General features: G+C 39.6%; 1 protein-coding gene across 1 annotated transcript in view; it reads right to left on the bottom strand.

The window, feature by feature from the left end:
• The window catches only part of LOC134754540 (arf-GAP with Rho-GAP domain, ANK repeat and PH domain-containing protein 2), a 43,294-nt gene extending 26,340 nt beyond the window's left edge, over positions 1-16,954 (bottom strand). Inside the window, exons 1-2 of the mRNA XM_063690840.1 lie at positions 15,178-16,954; positions 13,971-14,163 (exon numbers count right to left, since the gene is read on the bottom strand). Of these exons, the coding sequence (XP_063546910.1) occupies positions 13,971-14,163; positions 15,178-16,682 (1,698 nt within the window). The 5' untranslated portion in view covers positions 16,683-16,954. The remainder of the gene's footprint in view (positions 1-13,970; positions 14,164-15,177) is intronic.
• Positions 16,955-17,187: the final 233 nt, after the last annotated feature.

Below are 17,187 nucleotides of genomic sequence, written 5' to 3'. Positions count from 1 at the left end.
CCGGCCGGGCTGCGCACCGGTGCCCGCCAGTCCGAAAAATTAAAGAAGGCACCCTTTCCATGCATATCATTAGCAATCAGTTACCTTCTTAACTCAGTCGGATAATATAATGAAAAAGCACGAGTGGAATAATACACTGAAAGAGCACGCGTGTTTAATATCTAGGATTATGAGCCAAAAATCGGTGGAATAAAAACGTCGTTTTGAGCAAGTGTGTTGAAAATATACTTTATCGCGTTGTACGGCATAGCCACATTTGTACACTTGTTGTTGTCAATAATGACATTGTCAAGTACTGCCATAGACAGTAGACAAGATGGCGCTAGTCGCTGCTGCAAAGGCTGCGTTCAGCTTATGGTTGGGCCGTGTCGTACGGCTGCGATCGTGGCCCAAAATGGTCCCGCCGGAAGATAAGCGCTGACTTTCGGGTCAGCATTATGCTGAGGCGAGACCATTTTCGTGGTAAACTTTAACTCCTATCTATGTTATAAATTCCTATAGTTTTAGTTATACTTCTGTATGTAATTTAATGTAATTTTAGTTTTAAGTTTATCACTAATAAAACATTTGATTCTTGTTTCTTGGATTCCATAGTCGCGCGCACATTCAACCAATCACTGCGCGCATACGTCATATAACAGTTGAAATTGCATGTGCATAGCGCCTTTCGGTAGAGATGCAGCGATTGGTTGACCTAGTTCTACCTGGACCCACTATTGATAGGTACAATGCGCGAATTATATGCTGTTACTGTGAACGGGTTTCGATCCGAATAGACTTGGCCTTCGTGATTACGTACTTGAGTGCTTGTGCGTTTTTTTTTTTGCTGGGATCTAATGTTTATATTTTATATGTGACATTTTCAATCAAAAGGGTATTCTATTGTCGGTTGTAAATAAGGCGCGATTTCCATACAGCTTCAATTTGAAATCAACCTTATTGACAAGCGACAATGTGGTACCTTTTGGTTGAAAATGTCACATATTCTGAAGCCTGTCTGGCCTACAATGTTAAACATGAGAAGTGGCCCCAAAATCGGAATATATAAGCACCCACCGTATCTCTTGATTACCACATTACGTATTTTCAAAGAGGATTATAATAGGATAGAGCGGTACTGTAATAGTAAATTGTGTACACACGATTAAAACTAAAAATAAAAATATCAAAAAATGTATTTATATATAGATAAATGATTTTTTTTATTTTCATTAATTATTTTTATATTATTTTGACCCATGTTCTTTCACAGATATGCGTTAAAATTGTTAAATAACAAACGAAACCGTCAACGCCATACGAGAGTAGGCCAAAGGTAGTGGCGTCATCTGATAGAGAATCAAATTTTCTTGATTTTCGAGGCACGTTTTTTTCCTTAGACTGTATCCATGTATTACGGAGTTAAGTAGTAATTCAACATCAACAAAATGTGACGAAATGGAAAGGTAGTAAATAAGCAAAGAGCACGTAGGATCGTTATGCTAGCGTGTAATTAAAAATCTTTTATTATTTTTCCGTAATATACTATTTCGTCGTCCTGTATGTATAATTAATTTGCCATTTTAAATAATATTGCAATGTAAACAGATAAGGTTTACTCAATTCTGATAGTACCTAAACTAAAACCTTCAACAAAAGAAATCATCATCATCTTCCTCGCGTTGTCCCGGCTTTTTGCCACGGCTCCTGGGGTCTGCTTGGCAACTAATCCCAAGAATTGGCGTAGGCACTAGTTTTTACGAAAGTGACTGCCATCTGACCGTCCAACCCAGAGGGGAAACTAGGCCTAGTCGGGATTAGTCCGGTTTCCTCACGATGTTTTCCTTCACCGAAAAGCGACTGGTAAATATCAAATGATATTTCGTACATAAGTTCCGAAATACTCATTGGTACGAGCCGGGGTTTGAACCCGCGACCTCTGGATTGCAAGTCGCACGCTCTTACCGCTAGGCCACCAGCGCTCATAAACTAAAAACTTTAACGAAAGATGTACTGTGGATGTGGAGTGGATTTTAAGTTCCCAAAACGTCCCGCTTGGCGCGCTGTTCAAAATCCAATACAAAAATCGACAAAACGCAAACGCGAACGCACGTCACACTATCGAATGAAATTTACACTAGGGGTGGTTGTGATTTTTGCGTTTTTTTTTATATTACAAAAAGGCAAACATTTAACCGCAATCTCACCTGATGGTAAAATGTAGAAGCGGCATTAAAAGAAACAGGGCAGAAGGCAGAAGTGGAAGCTAGTGTTTACTATCAGCAAACAACCAAAAAAACCAGCAAGTCACTCTTATTCGGAGCTTACTACGATTTAAAAAAAAACCGGCCAAGTGCGAGTCGGACTCGCGTTCCAAGGGTTCCGTACATTACACAATTTAAAACAATGTATTTTTTATGTGAAACGTGAGTGAAACGCCTTAAAAAACCCCGTAGAGGTCGGATCAAAAACTAAGTATTTAAGTCCGACTCACGCTTGACTGCACATTTCTAATAGGTTTTCCTGTGATCTAGAGGTAAAGATCTATTTTGCGTATTTTTTTCAAAATTTTAGACCCAGTAGTTTCAGAGATAAGGGGGGGGGGGGGGGGAATGGTCATTTTTTGCCTATTTTCTTGAATAATTTCTAAACTGTTTCCCCTAAAATTATAAAAAAAAAATATTTGACATTCTCACACTGAGCTCCTTCATTTGATATGTGACACGATATAGTTTGAAAAACTTTATTTTTTAATTTTCACATTTACCCCCCAAAAGTGGCCCTGTGTTTAAAATTAATTTGTTTACGTTACATGTCCGTCTTTGGGTCACAAACTTACATATGTATACCAAATTTCAACTTAATTGGTCCAGTAGTTTCGGAGAGAATAGGCTGTGACAGACGGACAGACAGACAGACGCACGAGTGATCCTATAAGGGTTCCGTTTTTTTCCTTTTGAGGTACGGAACCCTAAAAACAAATACGTATCATTATAAAGACATTATATTACTCGTATATTGGAAACAACAACACAGATCCTTCTAGGTGGTAGAAGTACACAGGAATAAGTACGTTAGTGTCTCCGTGCACCCTACAGGAAGCAGTCACCAACTTGAAGTCTTTGTCGAGGACCAATCGCTGATGGAAAACAGGAAAATAGTCATGCGACTTTCCATAACACCTGTCACACGATTGTCATCTTGGCAAGGCACCGGGATGGTTATAATTACTAGCGCTACCCCGTATCGTATTATACGCAAAATATATTAGATATGCTGAAATCATTGCAGTTATCATTGACGCTGAAGATATTATCAAGTACATTTTAAAAACACATTCGAAAATCTCGATTGACATGTCATAAAGCGCACACAAAAGATTATTACGTACCGGTGGCTCAAGGATAGATAGTTTAGTTTAATGGACGTTTTTTAGGAACCGGTTTATGCAGGTAATGTTGGCACTAGGCCGGTGATTGAGGTATTGGCAACGACCGACACTATGATAGATTTATCGCTGGTTACAGAAGCGACCGAAACATCGCCTGAAGCACGGAGAGATGGCTAGTGGGCGTTCCTGTGTATCGTACATATTGTCGTGGTCGACTCATTCATTTATTCCTTTATAAAACATAGTTTTACATGTCAAATACAGTATTTCATATTTACAACTATTTACATCTAAATTACATAGCAAAACACATCAGTATGAATATAATACTCACTACTCACTTTATGCACAGACTATGATCAGTAGTTTTGTTAAGAGGCCGTAGTCGATTTTGGAGCATAAATTTAAAATTGATAGATTTAGTCGTTGAAATTATACACGTTTTGTTTCGTAATATCTAAATAACAACTATTGGTTTCTATTAGCATGTCTTCTCATCTTGCCTTTTAATAATGACGGCGCGAGCGTGCGTAACCGGTAATTTTTAAAAATTCATCAAAAAATTATGGTAATAAATTATACAAATTGATGTATAAAAATAGTTTCAGCAAATGTTGTAGATTGTTTAAGTATCAAAATTACGTTGAAATTAAGTCGATTTTCAGAGAAATTGTCACTTGTTTTGAAGTAATTTCTAAAGAAAATTTAATTCGTTTAACTTTCATTTCCTCGTACTCTACAGTACAGAATATGTGTAATACAAATTTACAATTTTTAGCAGTCCAAACTTTACCAAATTTACAAATAAGAGTGACAAAATCAGTGCTTTACGCGCGTTTACCTAAACGTCCATCAGAAAAAAAATCATTACTAATTTAGTGAGTCTGTTTAAAAAAAAATATAAAAGGCAAGATAAGAAGACGTGCTAATAGAAACCAGTACTTGTTATTTCAATTAGGTAACAAAAGGTGTAAAATTTCACCGACTAAATCTATCAATTTTACATTTTTGCGACTAAAATCGACACCGGCCTCTTAACTACATACTTGAATGACGTTCATGTGACACGTAAGTTTATGTAACAAAAATTGTTTATTAAATTTAAAATGCCGTATTGTGCAGTATTAAGCTGCAGAAATAATAGCTGTATAAAAGATCTTTGACGCGGAGGGATTTTCTATAACCACTAGTTTATTAATTCGTGGCCTGAAGAGTGTCTCATCTATAGGCACAGAAGATTCACTCCCTAACAAAACGCGACTACTAGGTACGCGCAAGGCGGCGCAAGCGCGTGCAGGCGTCCGTTCCATAGCGGTGTGAGGCAATTACTATGGCAAAACCTCAAAATTGAGGCGGCCGCAGGTACTTGTAGCGACTCGACGAAATCCCGGAGTGAGACACGCCTGCTATAGGGCATTTGCATGTCAAGTACTGGGACGTTTACCTCGCCTACTTTAAAACTAGTCGACAGTTCCACTTTTTTTTCTTCATTTCCTGCTCTCTGACTCATTGTTTTGTTATGTACGGTATATAGGCACAGATTAATAAATAGTTACTACGTAACAGATACATCATTCCCATACTAAAGCGAAAATACCTACGCTATAATAGCCTACAAAATCTTAATAATAATACCTGCTGCTCAGGACGAGAAGAAATGTACCATAAGTACGCGCACAAAAAGTCGAGACTGCCTTGCTCGCCGTGCGAGTCACGTGCCAACGCGTCATCGTTAAGAATGCGCTAGGGTTGTACTGTTAATTATGTTATTATTGTAAAATAAAACCAATGTTGCGAATCGACCATATTTTTTATTAGTCAATCAAATATAAAAACAACCTGACTCAAAAAACTTATGTTCAAAGAAATAAATGGTGACAAAATTCATAAAGATAGAAATAAAACTATGAAAACGGATTATATCGCGTATATTGAATTTATAATACATCCCGACGTTTCGAACTCTTTACAGCGTTCGTGGTCAACGGGTGACTGAGGAAAAATTACAAAATGCAAAAATACCCACATACTAAAATAATGAACAATCATAGACTACAAACTTTAAGGCTGGTTGTACATGCAAAATCGGTTCATAAGGCTAGTTATACACTATAATTATTTTTCAAGTAAAGATATATATATATACGCGATAAAAAAAAAAAAAAAAAAAAAAAAAATGGCAAATTGCTATGGAATGGTGAATTCTACCTTCAAGTCGACGGCGTGGCCATGGGGTCTCCGGTGTCTCCAGTAGTCGCTGACATCTTTATGGAGGACTTCGAGGAGAGGGCACTCTCATTGGCTCCTGTGCGACCGAAGATATTTAAAAGATACGTAGATGACACTTTTACTATACTTCCAAAAAGTAGTGTTTCAACTTTCTTGGATCACCTAAATTCCATCCATAGCAAAATAAAATTTACTATGGAGTTGGAAAAAGACTGTTCTCTCCCCTTCTTAGATGTATTGGTAAAAAGAAATCCTGATAACACCCTAGGTCGCACTGTGTATAGGAAACCTACTCATACTGATAGGTACTTAAATGGCAAATCGCATCACCATCCCAGTCAACTTGTTACAGTAGGCAAATCTTTGTTTCAGAGAGCCCAGAGGATATGTGATGACCAGCATCTGGCCGCGGAGCTCCAGCATGCCAGGCGCGCGCTCCAGGCAAACGAGCTCAGGATACCGCGGGTCAACCAGAGGTCCCACATTAAGATCCCCACAGTTGAGCGCAGGCCTGCCATTCTGCCTTTTGTCAGGGGGGTCACGGACAGGATCAGCCACATCTTGAAGCGTGCTTCTATAAAAACATATTTCAAGCCAATGAAGAAGATGTCACAATTCCTGAGGCCTGTAAAATGCAATACCCCTTTACAGACTGCAGGAGTGTACAGGCTGGACTGTGAGTGTGGCCTATCATATGTCGGGCAGACGAAACGGAGCATTTCCACTCGGGTGAAGGAACACATAGCTGATGTCAAGCACCGTCGACCTAGGTCTGCTGTCTGTGAGCATGTCATGGATAAAGCCAATCACTCAATCAAGTTTGATAAGCCTCTGGTTCTTGCCAAGGAGAAGCGTTACATACCCAGAATGCTGCGCGAGGCCATTGAGATTAAGAAATATCCAAACTTTAATAGGGAAGATGGCTTTTCTCTACCACCAGCTTGGGATCCTGTAGTCCACCTGATAAAGGAGCAAGCGAGACATAGACTGTGAGACCGTAGTGTTGGATGATGCTGGACATTCTGATGTTTTGAAAAGATGTGTCCCGCCGAGTTTGTTGCCGGTCCCATATTGGGATACCCTCCTACAATTTAGGAGGGAATTAAATCTTCTCGGGTCCGTGGTGTAGGGTTGGAGCCGGCATAGTTTTTTTTTTTATCGCGTATATATATATATCTTTACTTGAAAAATAATTATAGTGTATAACTAGCCTTATGAACCGATTTTGCATGTACAACCAGCCTTAAAGTTTGTAGTCTATGATTGTTCATTATTTTAGTATGTGGGTATTTTTGCATTTTGTAATTTTTCCTCAGTCACCCGTTGACCACGAACGCTGTAAAGAGTTCGAAACGTCGGGATGTATTATAAATTCAATATACGCGATATAATCCGTTTTCATAGTTTTATTTCATGAGTAACTATCGCGGTAACCGAAGACAATATCATAAAGATAGATTTAAAACACTACTCACCTTTCTTCGTCTCTCAGAAATGAAAAAAAACGACAAATTTTCCTTTGTTTTTTGACTTTTACACCCATCTACTGCACAATAATTACGTGGTTTCGGCATTTCGAAGCGTAGGCGCGGGAAACGTGCGGTGCGAGCGATCAGGCGGGCGTTCGGCGGCCCTCTGTCGGTTGTATCGTCGACGATACGCTGAGCGGTAGGCATATAGCGCGTGGCCTTGAGCGAGTGAAGAAGGCCTGATATAGGCTCACAGACAATTTAACACCCTGATCTAACTTAACTACTATAATAGCTGGCACAAGTGACTACGAGTAGACTATTTATATTACACTTGAAGTGTGCAATCCATACTAATATTATAAATGCGAAAGTCTGTCTGTCTGTCTGTCTGTGTGTTCCCTCTTCACGCTTAAACCGCTGAATCGATTTAGATGAAATTTGGCATAGAGATAGGTTAAGTCCCTGAGAAGGACATAGGATAGTTTTTATCCCGAAAATCATCCCTTAAGAAAGTAAAAAGGGGGGTGGAATTGAGTTAATTAATGAAGTGTCTGCTAATTTGTGTGCATAATATGCTCAAATTGAATAATTGCTATAAGACTTTTTCCAGGCGCTATTCTTACTCTTGCTGGGGTTACTAAGTCCACGCAGACGAAGTCGCGGGCACAAGCTAGTAGGGAATATTACGCGAAACTGCGTAAACGCCAGGGCGCCACTACCACAATCCGAGAGTCTATCGCGAAACAAGAAAATGTATTTATCTAACATCTCTTTCACTTGCATATTCGAGCGATAAAGAGGCAGATAGCGAATTTTCGGATTCACGTTTCCCAGTAGGTCCTCTGCAAAGAGGATATAATAAATAGAGCGGTACTGTCATAGTAAATTTTGTAGCCACTGTAAATTCAGTGCCATCTATTGACATACTTTAAAACAAAAATGAAGATTTATAAAAATACGTTCAAATGTATTCAAATATGGATAAATGTTTTTTTTATTAGCATTAGTTATTTTTATATTTTGACCCATGTTCTTCAATGGATATTAAAATCATAAATAACAAACGAAACCGTCAACGCCCTCTATACGAGAGTAGGCCAAAACTAGTGGCGCCATCTGATCGAGAATCAAATTTTCGTGATTTTTCGAGGCACGTTTTTTCCTTAGACTGTATCCATCTATTACGGAGTTATATCTATCTTTGGTCCTCTGTAAGCAAACCGCCTTAATGCATGTCATATTTTATTATCTCTTAAAACTTGTCAAAAACCTGTTAAAGGTACAGTATGTATAAGTTACTCTATGGTTCACTAAAAAGGCTAGTCCTGCACTCTGGTGGCAGAACGTTGCAGTAATATCCCCTATTACCCTATAAATGTAACTAACGCCATCCGCTCATTAATTTTTAATGAGATAAAATCTGTCGCACGACTTTGTATACCTTCGGCTTCTAGTATACCGTCACTGTTGACTGACAATTCGGAAACTTTTATGTATGGATGGTATAGAAAGGATCGCAATCTCTTATGGCAGAATTGTTGTAAAAGTGACCGCGTTAAGCTTTAAATAATAGTTCCTAATCCCTCCGGTGGCGCTAGTTAGGCTCTGGGACATGAGTATAACATAAACCACATAAGGCAACAAATAACCCGACCAAATTACGTAGGTTGTTTTTGGTAGTATTTCGGTGTATGCTGGCGCCGCCTAATTACTGTTTTTTGATGGACACTTTTCATACATAGAGATTTGGCTCCTTTATACAGTCTCCATGCTTTTATGTTTACCACCAGCTTGACACTGCCATATTCGCTAGTGACTGCGTAAATGAACTTACTGACTGTACTGACATTGGTACAAGCGAGATGTACTGCGTTTGAGCTGACGCAATCGCTAGCGTATGGCGATTGAAACTTTCCGAAACTTAAAACGGAATTTTCTTTTTTTTTTGAAGTTTCAAGAACATTTCCGACTTTTTGAAAACTTTTCACAGCTTGCACCGTGCACGTCTGTACCTCGTACCTCTCCGCTAGCTCTCTCTGGATTACCTTATCCAGAGAGGCTGGAGCCCCAAAAAGCTCACTTGATGCTCCTATCGTAAGGGTCCCCGGCAAGCTCGGTTCTCCATAAAAACGTAGTTCCGCTCTCATTTTAAAACGACTAGCTAGTATGCTCTGAAACTTTGTACTTACAATAGGATAAGGTATATCTATGTCTGAAATTAGTTTATGTAGCTTCAGATACCATAGGTAAAAAAATACAGCGAATTTACTTGTTTGAAAAAACTTGTTTTATAAACTGGAGCTATATAAACTAATTTCAGACATAGATATACCTTATGTCATTGTATGTACAAAGTTTCATTACAATCCGTGAAATTCGGCCGAGCTTGCCGGAGATTCTTAAGCAACACTTTTGGCTTATAGCTAGTTCAATCTAACACTGACATTAAATTTGACGGTCTGTCGGCAAGAGCTCTGACGGTCTAGCATAAGTTGCGTTCTCGCGCGCGAGTCCATACTTGAAGTCGCGCTAGATGTATGGAGTCGCGCGCGAGAACGCAACTTATGAGCACGCTAACTTTGCCACCGAACGGGCTGATGTCTTCCATTTGAAAACAATGCTTGCAATACGGACAAGCTGACGTACGGTGCTAGATGTTATTATTATCATTTTTTTAATTAATTTTTAACAAGCAGAAACGTCTGCGATCGATGCTATTAAGCTTAGAATAAATTTAAAAGTGGAAAAATTACTGCCTTGGGTGAGACTTGAACTCACGGCCTCTGGATCGATACTCCAGCGCTCTGCCAACTGAGCCACCAAGACCTCATCCATAGTCAGCAAATCTTCCCACTATATGGGTCTAGGGGACCCTAGCGACATCTACCGTAAAGAGTGTTACACTTCTTAAACGGCCACCTATAGCGCTGGAGTATCGATCCAGAGGCCGTGAGTTCAAGTCTCACCCAAGGCAGTAATTTTTCCACTTTTAAATTTATTCTAAGCTTATCATTTTTTAGTTATTAAGTTTGTTTCTAGTTTTAAGTTTACAAACAAGTACCAATAGTTCCCCTATTCTCTAATTGTTAAAAGCACAAACCCACTTTCTCCCACATGTTAGCTTAGTTTTGTTTCATTTAATTTAATTGTGTTTTCCCTGGTTGCCCTGAAAACCAGCGCCATGGCTAAATATCTTAGTCATCGGCATATGCTGAGTGCCATCCATTTTTGGTGTTAGAATATATAAGAATAAGATGTAATACATTAAGTTTTATGTTTTACACCACATAAAATATTTCTATTCCTATTTTCTATTTCAATAATTTAATTCTCCTCGGTGTAGTCTGGCGCCTGTATCACCAACTTGACAATTCACACCTGACACTGACAATTTCGTTTACTTGTAGGATCACCAGTGTACGGGGAATTGTCAATGTCGTTCCTACGTACTAATTGAAGCATGCATCCGCATTATTAAGTGTCTGTGGGTAGTTTGTGTCTGGTAGATGACCCGTAAACCAGCACGCAATTGGAACACGTCCTCTGGAATAACGAGGATGTTGCTCCCGACGCGGAATCACAACACTGACTCATTGGAGCCCCGTACGGGGAGCGGTTGTTCACGTAATTTCTACAATTGGATCGTTATTTACAACACAGCTACGTACTGGGGCCTATTGCATAATATAATGTTGTATTTTCTATAAAAAGGGACCTTATGTCGGTGGCGCTTACGCCATTATCAACGGTGCTCCGATATAAATAGAATGCCGCACGACGCTGTGCGGCGTAAGCGCCATCGACAATAAGGTCCCTTTTCATAGAAAATGCCCCAAATACAAGCTAATACTATTAGCATACAAAAGTATGTAATATCATATCATGGGGTGTAAAGAAAAAAACTGTAAACTTCAAATGAAAAAAACTGATGCATTTGATAAGGATTTCTGGATTTTAGAATTACTAGAATATAAATTTAATTTAAATAATAATCAGTTTATTTAGGGTTCCGTACCCAAAGGGTAAAAAAGGGTCCCTATTACTAAGACTCCGCTGTCCGTCTGTCTGTCACCAAGCTGTATCTCATGAACCGTGATAGCTAGTATACAGTTGAAATTGTCACAGATGATGTATTTCTGTTGCCGCTATAACAACAAATACTAAAAAGTACGGAACTCTCGGTGCGCGAGTCCGACTCGCACTTGGCCGGTTTTTTTCTTGGATATCACGGGCCTATAAATCCCGGTCTTTTGATAGGCTTGCGTAGGGATGTAGATCCAACACGTAGAGGCTCTTGGAGAGCTTTAATGTCATGTAGAACGCCTGCTGGAACCCGTTCACAAGCGCATCAATAGACACCCATGAACCGGTCGCAGCAGGCATTAGGAGTATTGTAGAAAAAGTGAACAGTAAACCGGTCTATGGATTGAAGTTTGGGTGGACAATGAGACTAGATTGTAAAGAAGTCCGGACACCTGCCATAACAATGCTAACACGCGTTATCGAGGCAGGTGGTGACTTGCCGCTGACTATATGGGCCCCTGAAACTGCCGTCGTGAAGACGACCAGCGGGCGCAGCATGGTTCCATTTTTATCGCCTGTCACTATGCCCGTCACTTTCGCACTTACATATATATAAAACATCCATGACTCAGGAACAAATATCTGTGTTCATCACACAAATAAATGCCCTTACCGGGATTCGAATCCAGGACCATGGCTTCACAGGCAGGGTCACTACGTACTGGGCCAGACTAGTCGTCAAAACTCGTCAACAGATCTCGTGTTAAAGCCTTTATCGTCAATAACAGCTCTCGCGGAACTTGTTAGGGTATCATAACTATCATATCATTGGGAACAGTTAGGACGATAGCACAAGATTAGATAATCCCAGTGCCGAGCCTATAACAAACGGTGCCGACCTACATTATGGATCATGACAATAGGCCCATTTGACAACTTTTACCATAGTATACCCTAACCAAACGGACGACCGGGGTCTTCTCTCAATCTCTCTCACCCTACCTTCGACCACGTGAGCGCGGGTAAGGGTAAAAACGGGACCCTATTACTAAGACTCCGCCTGCCTGTCACCAGGCTGTATCTCGTGAACCGATTTTCACAGATGAAATTTTGAAAACCTAGTAACAGAACCTAGTGACCGACTAGGTATTTACTTGTGTACTGTAGATTTAAAAAAACCGGCCAAGTGCGAGTCGGACTCGCGCACGAAGGGTTCCGTACCATTCAGTAAAAAAATCACGTTTGTTGTATGGGAGCCCCACTTAAATATTTATTTTATTCTGTTTTTTGTATTTCTTGTTATAGCGGCAACAGAAATACATCATCTGTGAAAATTTCAACTGTCTAGCTATCACGGTTCATGAGATACAGCCTGGTGACAGACGGACAGCAGCGGAGTCTTAGTAATAGGGTCCCTTTTACCCCTTGGGTACGGAACCCTAAAAACATCCTCCAAAATCATTAAAGCCGTTATAAGTGCCGTTAATCTCATTGGGAGTAGGCCATCACGGTAATTTAGTGCTTATTACCGCGCAATAACTCCATAAAGTTATTACGCACATGTTCAATAGGCGGTTATCACACTGGATGCGATTCGCACGTCGCTCCGATGTGCGAGCGGGATGTCGCTATAATACGCACATAGCGTTGTCTCGCTCAAACATCAGAGCGACGCGCGACACACATCCAGTGTGATAACCGCCATACAGTGCCATATTTGTTTTATACTCTCTCTTATGCTAACATCTCGCGTCGAACTAAATTCGACTTTGTTACAATAGACATAAGGTGATCATTATAATGATGGTAAGTACATTTAATTTTAAGTCTAGTCAGTGTGATAATGATAAACGTAGATAGATACCTAATTTACATTAGATACGTGTTCATTGTTATTGTTTGTATATATTTCTTTTATATGACAAGCTTGCAATTTGTAAACCCACAAAATACTTACCGAAAACCAAGGTCACTTTTAACATAGAGTAACTTATACTAGAGCGGTACTGTCATAGTAAATTTTGTAACCCCAGTAAATTCACTGCCATCTGTCGACACACTTTAAAACTAAAAATGAAGATTTATAAAAATACGATAAAATGTATTTAAATATAGATAAATGATTTTTTTTATTTGCATTAATTATTTTTATGATTTTGACCCATGTTCTTTCACTGATATGCGTTAAAATTGTTAAATAACAAACGAAACCGTCAACGCCATCTATACGACTGTAGGCCAAAACTAGTAGCGCCCTCTGAACGAGAATCAAATTTTCTTGATTTTCGAGGCACGTTTTTTCCTTAGACTGTATCCATCTATTACGGAGTTATATCTATCTTTGCTTTTAACATGCGGTCAATTTTATATTTAGTAAGAAAATATCCCTACACAACACATGCCCTTTAAAATTAGCGTTTTGGTGTCAAACTGTCAATACATAAGAAAAGGGACCTTATTGTCGATGGCGCTTACGCCATTATTAACGATGCTCCGATATAAAATACAATGCCGCGCGACGTTGTGCGGTGTAAGCGCCATCGACAATAAGGTCCCTTTTCTTATAAAATGCCCCATATAGACTTAAAATGGTGCAATATTTTCATTTCGAACACATAAAGGCGACAAGCGGCGAGAAAGTGACTAGTTCTCTACTAGCTTAACTATTTTATCGGATTTTTTGAACATAGATTTTTCATCCCTACACTCCAGTGTGATCCAGTGTGAATGTGTACAAGTTGACGCTCGAGCCTCCAGCGTGTGGCGTCAATATTAAACAAATGCAAACGTATGCAAGCGACCTCATTGATTTGACGCTGCCCGCTCCGTCGAACGCTTCACTATACGCAGACATAAACTCGCAAAGCGGCACTAACCTTCAAATAACACCATCCGCACCTAGTGAACTCTGCCGTATGTTTTGTCTGGAACTCCCCAGCTAGATGTTCCGCGATCTTCTGCGCCCAGTTTCTTCGTTCTGACGCGCTGGCGCAGCTGAAGAGGACTTTTCGAGAAGATCGCGATCCGGTGCTGACGGATAGCTCGAGCATGTAGGAGTTGCTTGTTGTGCTGAAATAGAACTTGATTTTAGGCGGGTAAGGTTACTTATCGCCGCTATACTTACTCAATACGAGATCTGCAACACTCATTTGATGACAAAAACACCCGTATTCCGAATGAAAGAAAAGCGACATTTCCATCAAATGATTGTTGCAGATATGAGGTTGAGTAAATATAGCGACGTTATTTAATGATAATAATGGGAATTTAAAAGCCGGCCAAGTGCGAGTCGGACTCGCCCACCGAAGGTTCCGTACTTTTTAGTATTTGTTGTTATAGGGGCGCATTGCACCTTTTCATACAAACGTAGTTCCGCTCTCATTTTAAAACTACGTGTTGGATTGTAATGAAACTTTGCATATACAATGACATGAGGTATATCTAGGTCTGAAATTAGTTGATATAGCTCTAGTTTATAAAATAAAACAAAATAGATTAATGCGAGCAAGTATGTCAGTAATTTTTGTTTTCTTTCTTAGAAAAGTTTCTGATATTAATGCCTAATTAAGAGACAACTTATAATTAAATCAAATAACTGACTAATCAGTAGTTCATATTACTTTAGAACACTTAGTATTAATGAGACATCTAATGAGTAATAGACGCATGTAATAGTAATTAATGTGTCATTAGTGAGTAGCCAGGTAGCTACTACACATTAGAACATAAATAATGGGTCACTGAGAATTTTCCATATAAATTGGCCCATTTTCATTGTGCTCGAGTATAATATGGATAACAACATATCTTGTATTTTATGGTAAAAACAATCCCATCAAAAACATTACATGTAAAAAGATGCAAGTCTCGCAACGCAGTTCTTCTACTAAAAAAAAGTTTTGAGATGTAATGTGAAACCAAGTCGGTTATTTTAGTCAGTGCCAGGGGGTGTTAAAATCGTAACAATATTAGATACCTTTATTTTTTTAATACATATAATGACTTGGCATTTTTTTTAGAGGATGTATTTCAAGAAGTTATTTAACAGTGAAAAGAGTACAAAATGGCCAATTAATGACTTACCTGGACGACAGAGGCAACACAACTTGCAAAGAGTTGATTGTATCCAGAGGGTAAGACTCCTTCAAGACGGAGTTGGTTGGATCCGTATAACACAACAATTTCTGTTCTGACAGCACACAAAATCTACTCTGTGTGTTCTTGAACAGGTCCTCAACACCACCGGATACCACCTTAGTCAATGTACCACTGTAAAATTGCACGGGCAAGCCGTTTACTGGCGGTCTTTCTATTGTATCAACTTTAGGAATGACCGCTTTTGGAGTTTTGTTTAACATATTGTCCAACTTCAACATGTTTGAGAATTTCTGCATAACGGAATGTGTGCTGGTTGATCTCTCTCCAGCTTTCGGCAATGAGTCTGTATCGCTAACAAACCAGTTGGAATTGTTATCCTTGTCCACTGGGACTTTTTCATCTTTTGTCTCAGTCTCAGGAAACAGACTGTCCAACCGCTCAGGAGGAGTGGGAGGATTGTAATATTCACTGTCTCGGAAATCAAATGTCTCATCCGAATTGTCTGTAGTAACTATAGTACCGTAAGTATCTCCTATTAAGAATGATTCCAGTAGTATTAACTCATTGCTTACTCCGTCATACTTTGGTGCAGGTTTGCTTGTGTTGAGTGGATCAAACTCATAAATCGTACTTTTGCTCGGTCTCTGTGTTTTGTTACAATTTGTACTTGTCTGAGTGCTTATGGTACTATTTGGCAGTGTCCAGTTTTCATACATAGAGTTCTGTCTCATGACCTCGATGCTCTCTCTTTTCTTCCGTCTTTCTGGTACTTCGGGTGCTGATCTTATGCTTACTATACTATTCGCTCTCGAAGGTTTCGGCATGTCATATGTTAATTGCTCATTTTCCAAATTGGTATAGTTGTTTTGATCTGATTCTCGGCTGTCGTATGAGAAATTACTAACAGTGTCAGTATTGGAGTCTGAATTTGTAGAAAATAGTGAGAGATCATCAAAATGGGATGCATTCAGGTTGAGCGATGGCAATTCTTGGGCATTTTCGTTCTCCGCTTTATACCTCTTCTGTTCTAATAGTGGTGAATGAAACTGTATGTTGTCAAAGAGACTGACATCCACTACTGGCATGGAGACACAGCGCTGGTCTTCAATTTCCTCCAGAGAGCCTGTCTTTTTCACTTTTCTCAGTTTCATGCCCGCACTCCTCGTGCCTTCTATGACGGACTTGGTAACGGAGTCCCGCACCGCTCGCGACGTCGTGAGCGTCTTCTCCAACGTACCTTTAGCAAACTTGGATCCATCCTGAATGGACTTCTCTATCTTCTCGTTGGCCGACCTGGCCGAGCTGCTCACTTTCAACGCCACATCCTCGGATATCTGTTTAGACACTGTACTTATGGATCTGAATATGTCCGAGGCCGAAACTCTGTCGTTAGTACTGATTTTTGTTCTCGGCAAAGGAACTGGTCGCTTGAGCGGATCATTTTGTGGCAGATATGCACTCCTCGGCTTCGGAACGGGCGGCGTATCCATCGGGATCGGTGCACTATCACTGTACAAACTATTTAGACGACGATAACATTGCTAAGCCATAATACAAGTTTCATAAACAATGTGACGAGTGACTCACACAGGGCTAAACAAACCACTTCTTTATTATGTTGACCCAATTATGTCGTCCGCTCTTTACAAAAGTACAAAAATATATATCAGCCGTGTAAATAACTAGATTTTGATCACTTAAAACGAGCTAAAAATTAACCAAAAGCGAAAGTATTATATATTTATACAAAAAAAACTTCGAACGACGACGTTGCTTGTAATAGCGCTGACTCGCTGAGTGTCGCTGAGGGAGCGCGTAGCGGAGACTTGGTGCGCAGCCGCAGCTGTGTGCCACAGATGAAAAACAAATTCTATAGACAGATACATGCCATAGATTATAAACTTACCTACAAGCTTTATTCATCAGTCATACCAATATAAAGTTTGTCAAAGGACTTGCTTTTCATACATTGAGATTTGGCTCCTTTATTTATAG

This window comes from Cydia strobilella, chromosome Z (genome assembly GCF_947568885.1).
Source record: "Cydia strobilella chromosome Z, ilCydStro3.1, whole genome shotgun sequence".
Classification (NCBI taxonomy): Eukaryota; Metazoa; Arthropoda; class Insecta; order Lepidoptera; family Tortricidae; genus Cydia; species Cydia strobilella.
The sequence above is the reverse complement of the archived record's forward strand: the minus strand, read 5'-3'. Positions and strand labels throughout refer to the sequence as shown.